This window comes from Condylura cristata, unplaced genomic scaffold, assembly GCF_000260355.1.
Source record: "Condylura cristata isolate star-nosed mole 26May11 unplaced genomic scaffold, ConCri1.0 scaffold00019, whole genome shotgun sequence".
Lineage (NCBI taxonomy): Eukaryota > Metazoa > Chordata > Mammalia > Eulipotyphla > Talpidae > Condylura > Condylura cristata.
Window position 1 is genome coordinate 4,333,443 of NW_004567120.1, and position 14,734 is coordinate 4,348,176.

Consider the following 14,734-nt stretch of genomic DNA (forward strand, 5'->3'; position numbering starts at 1 on the left):
ATAATTCTCGATGGTGAAAACCTGAAAACCTTTCCCTTAAAGTCTGGAACTATACAAGGATGTCCACTCTCACCACTGCTATTCAGTGTAATACTGGAAGTCCAAGCCAGAGCAATAAGACAAGAGAAACACATATAAGAAGTCCAAATAGGGAAAGAAGTAAAGCTATCATTATTTGTAGATGATATGATAACATACATAGAGAACCCAAAAATCCCACAGGAAAATGAATCAAAATAATCAACCAATTTAGTAAAGTAGCAGAATACAAATTCATTGCACAAAAATCAGTAGCCTTCCTATATGCACACAATCAATCTGAAGAAGAAACAACAAAAAATCCCTTTTATAATTCAAACCCAAAAAAGAAAAAGAACAGATACTTGGGAATAAACCTAACAAAAGAGCTGAAGGACTGCTACAAAATACACACACACACACACACACACACACACACTTTTGGATTAAATTTTTGAGTTCTCATGTTATTTTAACCTTTTTAAGTGTTTTCTTCCATTTCTGATTTTCTTTATTATGCCAATTTTGAGGTATTTATCTCATAGGCATATCAAAAATCTTCCGTGTCTTTATGGTTAGATTCTGGAGAGTTGTTCTCTTCTTTGTCATATTCCTTTATGGTTTCAGATAACACATGTTGTATTTTTTTTTAATATGCCCATTTTGCAGCTTTTGATATCACTATATCTTTAACATGAAGTGGTAAAATTAGAGAGCTGAAATACATATTTTTTCTAGTATGCATTCTGTGGTTTTATTTGATTTTAGTTTGTTGACTTTGTTTGCTTCTGTAGGTTCTGAGACCTAATCTAGCAGAGCTGAATCAGTGAGTGGGAGGATGCTTTCGAAACATTCAGCCATTCATTTGAATGTTTTGTGAAGGAGAGAACTGACTTGTTTGTGAAAGGCCCATGTCCCGCCTTTCCTGGTTTCCAGATCTGACCTTCTGCAGTCTTTGCATGGTTAATGTGCTCCATGAGGCCAGTACCAGTCTGAAAGGGTGTGCCAGAGCACTGTATTTATCCTTTATACTGTGCACCTGGCCTGGGGGTGGGATGGGCACCACAGCTCCTCCACATATTTCCCTTCAGTCAGGGTTGTGTAACCTTCCACAGAATTTAGCTCTTCCGGTCACAAGGCTCCTTGCTGAAATGACAGCCATATAGGATATATTCTACCCATAGCCAAAATTTCCAGTGATTTCTCTCCCCCTACTTCTTGTTCACTGAAGGGTGACTCTCTTCTCTGTTTCCCCTCTCTTTCATAGTCTGTATTGATTTCTGATATTCAAGGGTTTTGCTCTAAGCCATGGGACTCTCTGGGTGTAATATCCCTCTGATTAACTGTTAAAACATCTTGAGAACAAAGCAAAGAACCTCCTGTCACTACCTCAGCTTAAGTTCATTTACAAAAACTGTGTTTAATTGAATCTGAAAAGTAAAGGCAACACAAGTTATTTGTTCAACATTATGGTGTCTTGTTCTTTGGGTCCTAGATTAAGAAGAAACAGCAAGATGTGCTTGGTTTCTTAGAAGCTAACAAAATAGGATTTGAAGAAAAAGATATCGCAGCCAATGAAGAGAATCGGAAGTGGATGAGAGAAAATGTGCCAGAGGACAGTCGTCCAGCTACTGGATACCCCCTGCCACCTCAGATTTTCAATGAAAGCCAGTACCGTGGGGTAAGGAAATAATTTTTTTAAATGTAGTTTATCTGCAATCCATCCTATCCAGGTCCACCTCCTTCTGTGCCCATCCCTAAGTCTGCAAGCAGTTATTTCTCAAGTTCATCTTCTGTATCCATTCTGGGAAGCCTGAGTTATTTTGTTTGCTACTAGAATGTAAATGGATGCATCGTCCACCAGAAATTTACTTTGCACATATATAGAACTTGGGCGTGCAGTTGGTTTTACATTTCCTCATCTTAATTCCAGCCAGAGTAATTGTATTATTTTTGACTTTTTGATGAAGAATCTTCTTAATAAAGTTCAACTTCTTTGCTTATTATATTAAAATTAGCGTTAAAACGAGAAATATTTTATTTTATGTATACTAGTAATAGTATTTTCATATCTAGAATCTTCTTAAAATTTGAATATAGCTAAAAGCTGTTTTATATGGGATGAGGGAAACAAAAAGAGCTTTTGCTTTGTGAGTGGTGGTTTCAATTATGACATTTTTCTTGTTCATTTATACCACGCAGTGGTTTCTTTGTTCTCCATTCACTGTATATTTAACATATGTATGCCATGGCACCATGGCAAGTACAAGATAAATATGTCTTTTCTCTCTTTTTAAAAATTAAATTTATTTATATGTATTTTACATTATTCATTTTTAAACAATGCTTACTTTTTTTTTTTGCCTCCCTTAGGTTTAGACCCCATAGAATTTCCTCCTCCAGTTCACCATCACCACAGCCTCCTGTGCTCCCCACTTCCTCCTTCCCATCCTTCTCCCTCTCTTTCCTCTGCAGGATGCTGGTTAAGAGCAAAGGGTGGGAAGAATCATATACACCTGAAACTGTCAGAATGATTATGAAACCACATGCATTTGATAAGCATATGTAGGGGCAACAGAAATTCCAGTAAATAATTGTTTGCATTGTTTTGGCCTCGGAATTAGCATTGCTGAGGAATAAATGATTTTAGAATCCATAATCCACATCTTCTAGCTTATAGGTTTATATGGGCATAATAAGGACACTCTTTGGTGGAGATTTTTTCATGTGCCAACTCACAGTATCTTCAGTATGGGTATGGAAAAACTGAAAAAAATGTAATGACATAAAATATTTTCTCTGTGAGTTGAATTTGTCATTTGTTCTGAGAGGCCTGAAGATTTAATTTGCTGCTGCAAACAAGGCCAGAATGTAAAGACATACTATGCAGACAAAGAAAACACAATTAAGCTATTCATTTAGAAAGTGAAGCCTCAGTGACTCTACATTTGAAAAATTTTAAGTCAGATTGCATTTATTTATTATTAATTTACATAACTATAATTTCAGGAGTATAGCTGTGCATCTGGACATGTGCACATGATTCATTTACTCACCACCAAAGCGCCGGTCCAATACACATTATTGTATAACCCCTCTACTCTTCTTCCTTTCCCACCGTGTTTCTCAGAGTCTCTGTTATTTTTGTTGCATTTTACCAGTTTTTTCCCTATGATTATTTACATTCCACAAATAAGTGCAAATTTTTCATTCTGAGGGGCTGGAAGTGGACTCATAATTTCAGCAGTCTAATCTAAGCCACACAATATTTTTTACTTCTTCTTTTTGAAGTAGAAATTGTAATTTGCTTGACTCTTGACAACAGCATATTTTGGTACGTCTGCAAAACCACATTTAATTGGTGTATTTCTTCTACGCTCTAAGGGAATGGAATATGATATGGAAATTAGTCAAATATCACCGAAAATGGGAATATGGAAAGGAAGGGGAAGGTGGTCAGATTAAGTCAAGTTTTTGTAAGTAGAAAAGAAATTTAGCACCTTATATTAAGTGCCTGCTTTGTACCAGGCACTGAGTTGAGTTTAATAATATTAAAAATTAAGATTTATCCCTATATAGACTCTAAAGAAGAATATATACCTATTATTATTCATAGGAAACATTATATGTCAGCTATTGTATTACATGCTTCATATCTATTGTATCAGTCAGTTCTCATACTACTGCCATTAATTAGGTATTATTATTTCTATAATTTTATAGATGAAGAAATTGAGGCCTTGAAGGAGGTTAACTGATTTTCCAAGTCACGCAACTAGTGAATAATGCAACTAAGATTTACTCTTTGATCTTTTCGACACTGAATCTCTTAGTTAAACCAATGCATTGTTCATTTTCCTGTTTACTTGAAGATCCCCTTTGCATTCTTTTCATTTTCCTTTCTGTATTACAAGTTTGGGGGGAAGAGAGTACTGACCTCAACAATACTGATGACAATGAGTACTGATCTCCCGGTCTTCATTGCAACTGGATTCCTATTAGGTTTGGCAAATAATAGGAAGAACTGATTGGAAGGCAAGAGGGCAGGAAAGGTAAAGCCAAGGTTTTTACCTCCTTCCTGTTTCTGGAGATGTCCATGACAGAGACTGCTTCTCCATTTAGATACTAGCGCTACGAGCTCCATAGCTGCTGGGTTTCCTACTTTTCCCTTTGTTCCTAGGCTGTGGTAGCAGGTTTCTGCTGTTACTCATCACTGAGTTGTCTCACCGTCTTCTGTTTGCTTTTTGTCTCTAACCTGTTGTGAGTAGCTCTTCATGTCACAGTCTCTTGTTTAAACTCTCCGAATGATTCTCAACTTTGCCAATATTGACATCTTCTTTTACACAATTATTTGGTGTAGGGGATGCCTTTCTCATTGTAGGATATTTAGCTGTATCCTCAGTTTGTAATCATGAGATGCCATTGGCACCCTTTTAGTTGTGAAAAACCAAAAATGTTTCCGGACTTTGCTAGAAGTCCCTGATGGGGGTGGAGGATCGGGAATTACCTCCTACTGAAAACCACTAGACTATAGCTTAGGTTCTATTTCCAGACTGGATTGTAACTGAAATAACCACTTAACCTACAAGGCGAGGTTCTGTTATATATAGAAGATGCAACATTTAAAACACAATCTTGGCTTTTAAAAAATTTGTGCAATATATATGCAGAATGGAAACTCATTTCTATGAAATGATTATATGATTCCAGTTAGTGAAATACGGTCTTGTTTACAGTTATTGGAATTCAGGACACTGTAAATTAAGTATGTTTTTTCTTCAAGAGAATTCCTATAGAATAAAGAGACTACATTACTGTCTGTCTTCCTCTTTTATTCTTAGAACCAATGACGGGGGGTGACACATAGTTGGCGCTCAACACCTATTTGCAGAATAAATTAATCTAGTTTAATTGAAGACTGATTTTTTCTCTCAGATTTACAAATTTGTTTGTGTTTGCTAAGTACAGGTTCAACAAAAGTGCCAAAACACTTGAAAGAGAGATGACCAGATTCCCCTATATAGCACCATAAATGTAGATTTCAGTATTGAAGATCTATGTTCTTCCACATGAGTTTAAACATGACAATAGATGTTTTTCTTTCTTTGATGACAGTAAGAAGTACCTTTTGTTTAACTCTTGGATTCTTTAGATTTATCATTTTGAGGTTACTTCCAAGAGGTTGAGTGTGGACGTGTATATTTTTTACTTTGAGTGGCTTATTAGTCATCTTTTTCAGTATCGAATTGATGTCAAGATTTAGCAATTTACACTTTTGAACAGTCTAAGTGTCTGGCCATATATGCTAATTGTTTAGAATTCATTGTTTTATCAACATTTATGGTACAAAGGAGATAATTTAAGTCAGTCCTTGATTACTCAGTGCCTATAAGTAGCTATTAGAAAAATCTGTAAACGAGAGAAAGTCTCATGATTTTTCAAGTGGGGTCCAAAGTTCTAAATGTAATCAGAGGTTCCAAACTTTGTACTCCCATGTCTTTCAAGTACCAGGAATTATAGGTGCTAGAAAAGAACCATGTAATACAAGATTTGTTGGTAGCACAATGTTTATAGTAACCAGCAAATTATGAGTACTTTCCCTTTCTAATATATTAGTCAAAATGCCAAGTGTACCCTTAGGAGTTTTATTTCTTTTCTTTCCTTTCTATATTTTTATTGAAGTACCAAATAGTTTTACAATGCTTTTAGTGTTTTGCAAGTATAGCATCTTTCCCTTCAGATGGAGAAACCATAGCACACCAGAACAAAGCACCCATAGTTCTCCACCATAGTCCATTGTGCTCTCTCCCTACCCTGTTCTCACTTTTCCTGCCCCCACTCTGAATACCTCAGCTGTATATCTAGCTTCCAAAGGTTGTTTTAAAATTTATTTCACCCTTTGCTTGGCTTCTTTCTATTCTACGTATAAGTGACACTAGCCGGTATTTATCTTTCTCCTTTTGGCTTATTTCATTTAATATAATCCCTTCTAGCTCTTTCCATGTTGCCACAAATGGCAGGACTTTATCTGCGTTGATAGTATTCCATTCTGTATATATACTTTATCTGCTTTGATAGTATTCCATTCTGTATATATACCACATCTTGATGCACTCATCTGTTTTGGGGTACATAGGCTGTTTCCAAGCTTGGCTGTTGTAAATGTGCTGTAATCAACATAGGAGTGCAAATTTCCTTTCAAATTAGTGTTTTGTATTCTCCAGGTAGATACCTAGGAATGGGATATCTGGTCATTTGGCACATCCAGTTTTATTATTTTCAGGAATTTCTACATTTGTTTTCCATAGGGGCTGAAACAATCTCTATTCCCACTAAATGTGTGAGAGGGTTCGTTTTCTCCATAACATCACCAGCACTTTTTGGTTTTGGTCTTTTTAATGTGGACCATACTCATAGGCGTGAGGTGGTACCTTATTGTGCATTTGGTTTAGACTTTCCTGATAAGTGGTGGGCACATTTTCATGTGCTTATTGGCCATCTGTATCTTTTCTTTGGGGAAGTGTCTATTTAGATCTTCTGTCCATTTTTAAATTGTGTTATTTGTTTTCTTTATTCGTGTTGAGTTGTATGTATTCTTTGTAAATCTTTGATATCAGTCCTTTGTCAGATATAAGGCATGGAAATAATTCCTCCCATTCAGTACAATGCCTCTTCATTTTAGTTATGGTTTCTTTCATGGTGCAGAAGAATTTTAGTTTGATGTAGTCTCAGTTGTTTATGCTCTCTTTTGTTTGCAGATTTAAGACATCACTGAAGCTTATATAGTGAGGTATTTTGTGTTTGTTTTCTTTTATGAATTTTATAGTTTCAGGTCTTACAAACAATTCTTTCATCTGTTTTGAGTTAATTTTTGTGTATGTTGTGAAATGGCATATTTTCATTCTTTTGTTTGTGGCTGTTCAGTTTTCCCAACATTTATTGAAGAGGCTTTCATTTTTCCAATGTGAATTCTTTTCTCCTTTGTCATGGGTTAGTTGACCAATATATGTGTGGTTTTACTTATTGGGATTTCAATTCTATTCCATTGGTTTGTGTGTTCTATTTTGGTAGCATACTATTTTAATTATTATTGCTTTATAGTATAGTTTGAAGTCTGGAAGTGTGGTATCACCATTCTTTTTTGTTAGGATTGTTTTGGCTATTTGTATGGTTTCAGGTGAATTTCATTAATGTCTGTAAGAATTAAAGTTAGCCTGTATATTGCTTTGGATAGTATGACAATGTTGTTTCAATTTCAGAGCAGATGATAGATATCTTTCCATTTCTTTTAACAATGCCTAGTGTTTTGTTTTGTTTTGTTTTGTTTTTCTTTGTATAGGTCTTGGTTAGGTTTACCCCCAGGTTGTTAGCTTGTTTTGGTGTGATTGTAAATTGAAGCATTTTCTTTATTTCTTCCTTTTCTAGCTCAATTTTTTTTTTTTTCAGATAGGGTGGCAACTGATTTTTCTGCATTGATTTTGTAACCTGAAACTTTGCTGAACTGGTTTGATTTTTCAGTTTTTCTGTGGAGCCTTCAGGGTTCTCTATGTATGTTATGTCATCTGCAAATATTCAAAATTTTACTTTTCTCTTAGTTTGGCTTCCCTTTTATCTTTCTCTTGCCTAATTGCTCTAGCTAGGACTTTCATTACTATGCTGAATACAAGTGATGAGAGTAGACATCCTTGTTTTCTGGCCTGTCTGTGCCTGTGTTGGACCTTGGTCCTTACCAGGGCTTCTAGGGATAACCACTACCTGATGAGTCCTTGGTCCCTTGGCTGATGACTTGTTCCACTATTTACATTCTTGACCTGAGATCTAGGGTCCAGAGTCCTTGCCAGCAGGACTGGAATTTGCTGTTGCCAGCTGGGGCCTTAGGCCCTTGATTGAAGCTTATACTGCCTGCTGTATGCTGGGCCTGAGGTCCTAGGTCCAGGGTTCTTAACAGTGGGACTGCTGAGGGATACTTGTGCTTGGTAAAGGCTTGAGGCTTTGGCTGGGAATTTGCTATACCTCTCTCTATGTGTTGTGTGTGTGTGTGCCTGTATGTGTGTGTCATCTTAAAAATATATAATTAACTAATATATTTTAAATGAGGTAATATTGGGATACTTCTATCAGGTATACCCTAATACTGTACCCACCACCAATTCACCCATATTCTACCACTTTAAATCATTTTGCTTTCTTCCCTCTTTGTTCTCTCCCCTCCCCCACCATTCAGTTCTCTCATTTCATTTCTATAATTAGTTATCAAGTGTTAGTTTTTCAGCTTGTATTTATCTGACTATTAATTTACTTTATATTCTACATATTGGTGACACCACCTGGTATTTATTTTTCTCTCTGTGAGTTATTTTATTTAACATTATCCTTTTGAACCCCATCTATTTTGCCATAAATGGCATGAGTTTATCTTTTTTGATCACTGAGTAGTATTCCATTTTGTATATAAACCACATTTTGATCCACTCATCTGTTCTGAGGCACTCAGGTTGTATAAATTCATTTCATGAAAACATGAGTTCATTCAGTAGATAAACTATTTTTCCCTTATTTTTTTGACATTTACCTTGTTTGTACATTTGTATCTTCAATTACAGTCAATGCTATGATCTATTTGAGTTCTGTGATTTTCTTCTAAGTTTTTAACTTCCTATATTTCTCTTTTGAAATGCTGCAGCTCCAATTTTATTTTATTTAAAACTTCATTTTCTGTCTTCAGTTCATTGATTTAATTTGTAAGGACATTCATTTTTCTTGGTTTTCTCCCATTTCTTTAAATTTTTATGTAATTGTAATTCTAAAATCTATAGAACATTGCTTCCATGTCAATGACTTAGGGTTCTGGAGAGTTGTCCCTTTTTGTGTTGTATAATTGCTTGGGGACTCATGTTCCCATTTGTTGTTTTTTTCCTTCTATGTTTTATTACCATTGGAACCCAGGTGCTGTATGTGGGGTTTCCTCTGAGCATGGCTTCTTTTCCTTCACTGATCAGGGTTTTCATGTATCTGGGAAAACTGCGGGTAGGGTCGTCTGGGAGGTTGTGAGGTTTTTGGCCACTCTAGTTTACTCCTTGATATGGGCCTGTGGTCTCACTAATCTGTACAGGTGCAGCTAAGGACCTTGTTTGAAGTCACAAGGCCTTTGTGGGTCTGGGCAAATGTTGGGGCACTAGAAACCTACGGTTACTCTGGCATCCTCCCCAAATCATGTGGAAACCTCACTGGTCTGTGTGGGCATGGGTAAGGTCTTGAAGAAGTCACAAGACCTCTGCTAGTCTCGGTAGGGGTAAGCGGGGTTCTCAGGGAACATTTCAAGGTCTCTGTCCGCTCTGGAGTCTTTCCAGTTGGGTCTGGAGTTTCATAAGTCTGGGCAGGGGCTGCTGGATTTTACCTGAGAGTCACAAGACCTCTTTTTTTTATGTGTTCTAACTCAACTAAAGAGAGGGCAGTTTTAGACAATGATTGTTTCTGGGTGGGTTTGCTATTGATTATTTGTTATAGTCAAATTTAGGTAATTAATTCTCTTTTTTTACATTTATATAATTTTTTGGTGCCTTAGAAGAAGACATTGGGATGAACAACCTAATTCAGTCATGCAAGGCTTCCCTTTGATCACAGGGTTGAATCCTCTTTATATGCTCTTGTGGTCATATTCCATAAAAGTTGTTTCTTTTCCTCCAATCACAGCAGAGACTCATTATTCCTATGGTCTTAGGCATACATCGCTGACATCTTTTCTATTTCTGGTTCTGAGGATGTTTCTGCCTACATAAAGAATAAAAGTAAAAAAATGAGCTAGACCAATTGATATTCTCTTACCAGAAATAAGCAAATTCATACTGGCAAATAGTTGGCTACTTTGGGCTATGGAGAGAGCTGCTTGCCCCGAGGCAGATTTCAATTCTATGTAATATGAAATAAACCATTTTATGGTTTTTGTCCCATAAAAAGCATTTAATCCACATTAAATGAGATGCAATTAACTTTGCCTCTTCAATACTCTTTACAAAATTTGAAGATTATGGAATTTCGTTAGCCTGTTTGCCCTAAAACATTGACCAGTCAGATAATTCACAATAAATTTGTCCTTTTTTGCATTTGTTAGTTGTGTATATAATTCTTCTTGCCTTTTTTTCGCCAAGGACTATGATGCTTTCTTTGAAGCCAGAGAAAATAATGCCGTGTATGCCTTCTTAGGCTTGGCAGCACCACCTGGTTCGAAGGTATGATTTCTTTTTACTTCTGTTTTATAGCAGTTTTATTACTGGAATGTTTTTTTTTTTTTAATTTATTTATTTATACAGAACCAGGGTACAGGCCAGAGATGCGGAGGGTGAGAGGATTCACCAGGGACAGAGTGGGGAGCAGAACAGGCAGATGGATGAAGTACACTGCTGAGGGGAGCAGCGGGCGGGTCAGGAGAGGTCTGCCACGCCATGTGGTCACCTCAGGAGCAGGCGGGGATCGAACTCATGCGGAAGCAGCTTTAGATTCTCAGTGCTGTGCTTTAACCCGCTGCGCCACCAGGGAGGGCCTGGAATGTTTTTAATCTGTAAAATTTACACCTTTATTAAATATGCATGTTAAACCAGAGGATGAGGAACATAACTAAATGAAATGTCCTTGATCTTCATGTAGCTAATCACTGATCGAGAAGATAGATACATGCATGCTATGTGTATGATTGAAAAATTAAGCAAAAGTCATGGAAGCAATACCAAAGTGAGTGTTCCAGGAGGGAAGTTAGTCTTGAAATGAGAGAAAATGTGTTTTTTTTTTTTTTTGAGTCTGGAGATAAGAAGATAAGCACAAAATAGAACTTTTAACATGTGGGGAAGTTCTACCTTTGAAGCTATTTTTACATTGAGTGTGAGGTAGGAAAAAGTCATTAGCTAGGAGTGATGGGAAATTGGGGACACAAGAACTTAGAGGAGAATTGAAAGGATTCACTTGAAAATAGGCTCAGGATTTCCAATGTGAGAACACTGAGTACCCAGCTGAATTTAGAGGTGATGAGCCGATAGGAGCAAGTCAATTCAGAAATATTTTCCATCATTGTCTAAACCTAGGAGTAGTAATAGAGTAAAAGAGCAGCAGCTGCTATCAAAGACTGAAAAATAGCAAGTGTCTAGATTACTATGGAATTGATAAATTTGTGTGGAATCAGGAATGCTGGGATTGACATTGGAGTTGAGAGGGTAGGTTGGTGATAGGGGGATGTTTTACTGTTACTATTTAATGTTTTTTTTTTTAAGACAAAGTGATAAATTTGATGATGATGATGATGATGATTCTTCGATGCTTCAGCTCAGTTTTCAGTTTCCCCTTTTAACAAAGTAATGAGTCTTTGGGTGGGGGGGAGAAGCTGAATAAAAGGATGAAAAAGGAGTAACGAAGCTAGTTAATCCACATTGGAAAAGTACATTAAAAATAAATGTGACAGGACCCTCCCTGGTGGCACAGCAGGTTAACACACAGCACTAAGAAGCTAAAGCTACTTCAGCATGAGTTCCATTCCTGCCCCAGAGGTGATCAACATGGCACAGCAGACTTCTCCTGACCCGCCCGCTGCTCCCCTCAGCAATGTGCTTTGCCAGTCAGCCTGTTCTGCTCCCCACTCTGTGTCCAATGCATCCTTTCACCACCTCTGTACCTTTGGCCTGTACCCCAGTTGTGTATGCACAAGTAAATAAATCTTTAAAAAAGTAAAAAAATAAATGTGACAAAGTGGGACATGATTTTCCATCTGAAATTAGCAAAAATAAAATGAAGTGATTGTACTCAATGCTGAAACAAGTACATTGAAATCAATATGCTCATATATTACTATTGATTGTACAGGCTGGTATAGCCTTTTGGACACTAGAACAGAAAATATATATCAAGCACCTCAAAAACGTTTATAGTTTTTCACCCAATATTTTCACTATCATAGCCTAATGAAATAATCTTATGTATGGAATAAGATTTATGGATAAAAACATGTGTCAAATATTTACAATCCCAAAACTCTGAAAATAATTTAAATATCTAATAGTAGGTTGAAACAAATTAATTCAACATTGAATGAACTTTATGAATAAAAGTTCATGTCAGTATGATATATATATATGTTTGTGTGTGTGTGTATTTCTGAAACTTTGAAAACAAGTAAAATATCAAAAAAATAAAGTTAACAAAAATAGCTTACTTAATAAACTCATGATTTCATTAAAAAATGAGTTTATACACCTTATGTGCCTGAGAACAGATGAGTGGAGAAAGAAGATGTGATATATACATTTACACAATGGATTACTTAGTGATCACAAATGATGAATTCATGCCACTTGCGGCAACATGGATGGAGGTTGAAAGGATAACGTTAAGTGAAATATGTCAGAAGGAGAAAGATAAATACCAGGTGGTGTCACTAATATGTGGAATATAAAGTAACTAATTTAATAGTCAGGTAAAGACAAGCTGAATACTAATCTTTCATAGTTGACTTCAGAAGTGAAGAACCAAGTGGAGGAAGGGTTTCAGGGAAGGGACAGAACAAAGAGAGAAGGAAGCACAATGGTCTGTGTTGGTATAATATGGGTGTTTGTAGGTGCACTATGGTGGTAATACCCGATGGGGGTACACCAATATGACCTCAGTTAAAAATAAACAAATGGGGCCCTCCCTGGTGGCGCAGTGGGTTAAAGCACTGTACTAAGAATCAAAAGCTACTTCCGCATGAGTTCGATCCCCGCCTGCCCCGGAGGTGACCACATGGTGTGGCAGACCTCTCCTGACCCGCCCGCTGCTCCCCTCAGCAGTGTACTTCCTCGATCTGCCTGTTCTGCTCCCCACTCTGTCTCTGGTGAAGCCTCTCACCCTCCGCATCTCTGGCCTGTACCCCAGTTCTATGAATAAATAAATAAATCTTTGAAAAAAAATGAGTTTATAAAGTTACATTATAATGGCAGCAGAATTGCTTTTAATGTATTATTAATAATGTAATTGCATTTGAAAGCTACCCATAGGATCAAAACAGACTGAAAGGAACTGTACCTAATATGTATACTTTTCCCCCTTTCTTTTGTATATAATTAGCATATGTTCTCTTATAAAAATTACTGAAAACCATTATACTAGAGAGATTGAATTTTAAGAGTAAACTCTAGCCAGTATTTGTATAAACAAGGACACCTGTGGAAGACAAATTTTTTTTTTATGTTCTTTTGCAAACTGGTTACATTTAAAACACATAAGTATTTGTTACTAATTATATTAGTGCAAAGGTAATTTTTTATCACTAACACTTCTTATTTCACAGTGGGGGAGATAGTTTTGGGATATTAAATAAAATAATGTTTTTATTTTTTGCTAAAAATTAAAACTGGTGTTCATGTTGAGTGGAAAACTGAAGTTTTAATTTTTAGCAAAAATAAATTATTATTTTATTAAATTACTAATATTTCAAGTGACAAGAAGTTGTCAGAGAGGCCTAGCTTTTATTGAATTTCTTTGCTCTAGGGAGGAGTTAGAGACTCTGCCTTTGCTGTGAGAGTTGAAGAACTTCTCTTTCCATTTATCATATTCTATTTTACTGCACCTCAAAGAGAAACCATTTGTTAATAAATGTAACTGTGGAGTTGGTCTTAGTTAATGGGTAAAAAATGAAGAGGAGAAAAACTGGAAAGAAGGGTGGATGCAGTCAAAGGGCCAATCTCTTTACATACTCATTTTCTTTATGATCTTTATGAACTCTGTCATTGTGTCATTTTACAGAGGATAAGTGATCAAATTTAGTAATTTGATAAAGGCTGCATAGTAGAGCTGGAATTTGAATCCATGTTTACCTGCATCAAAACTGATGAATTTGTATATAAATATTGGGGGTAGCAAAGGCAAGCACCTCACATGTCTCTAAGCCTCTTTAGCTTATTAGATAACTCAGGAATCTGTAAATACTGGCTACTCTCTTAGGTGAAGTAAAGATTTTAACAATTTATATATTTGATGAATAGAATTAATTAGAAAAGTAAATTTACCTTAAATATGTTGTAATTTAGCAACATATTATAAAGAACTTTGAATTTTGTTTTTTATGTCTATGCTATAATTCCATTTAAAAGGGTAACAAAGCTAAAGAATTTATGACACATTACAGCAAACTGGTAATATATGACTTTAGGGAGCTAGGATGTTTTCCAAATACTAGTTACTCAAAGACATTAAGTGTTCTTAAGAAGCACTTTACATTAGACCTTAATCATATGATAGGCAAACTCAATGTTAATCATTTCAAGATTTTAGGAACTATTGAGTTTTGACTGGGAGTTCTGGAAGGTGAGTTAGTAGTGTGTTGCAGCTGTTTTGCTAAGGATGTATTTATTTAGAGTGAATTGCAGCGTCCTCTTTGGTCTCCTTCTTTCTTTATTTCTATCTTTTTCTTGGGGGAAAAACGTTTTGCATACTTTTGCTTCTGAGATCAGTGGATCATTTTGGAAATTCAGCTATTCCCACTTCTTCTGAGACTTTTATTCAATTACTGACAGGTCTTTAGAGTGATATCTTCTGACAGTCATGATTTCTTCAACTTAAGATGAAGGTTTCTTTCACCATTGACTCTATGTACTAATCTTTTTTTTTTATTATTAAAAAGTTTATTTTTACATCATTTTGCACATTTTTTTTCCCATCTCGATTGTAATCCCCGCGGGTTTCCCATCACCAAATC

General features: G+C 36.1%; 1 protein-coding gene across 1 annotated transcript in view; it reads left to right on the plus strand.

The window, feature by feature from the left end:
* SH3BGRL (SH3 domain binding glutamate-rich protein like) overlaps nucleotides 1-14,734 on the plus strand; it is a 58,958-nt gene that overhangs the window by 41,517 nt on the left and 2,707 nt on the right. Inside the window, exons 2-3 of the mRNA XM_012727023.1 lie at nucleotides 1,514-1,699; nucleotides 10,167-10,247. Coding sequence (XP_012582477.1) covers nucleotides 1,514-1,699; nucleotides 10,167-10,247 — 267 coding nt within the window. The remainder of the gene's footprint in view (nucleotides 1-1,513; nucleotides 1,700-10,166; nucleotides 10,248-14,734) is intronic.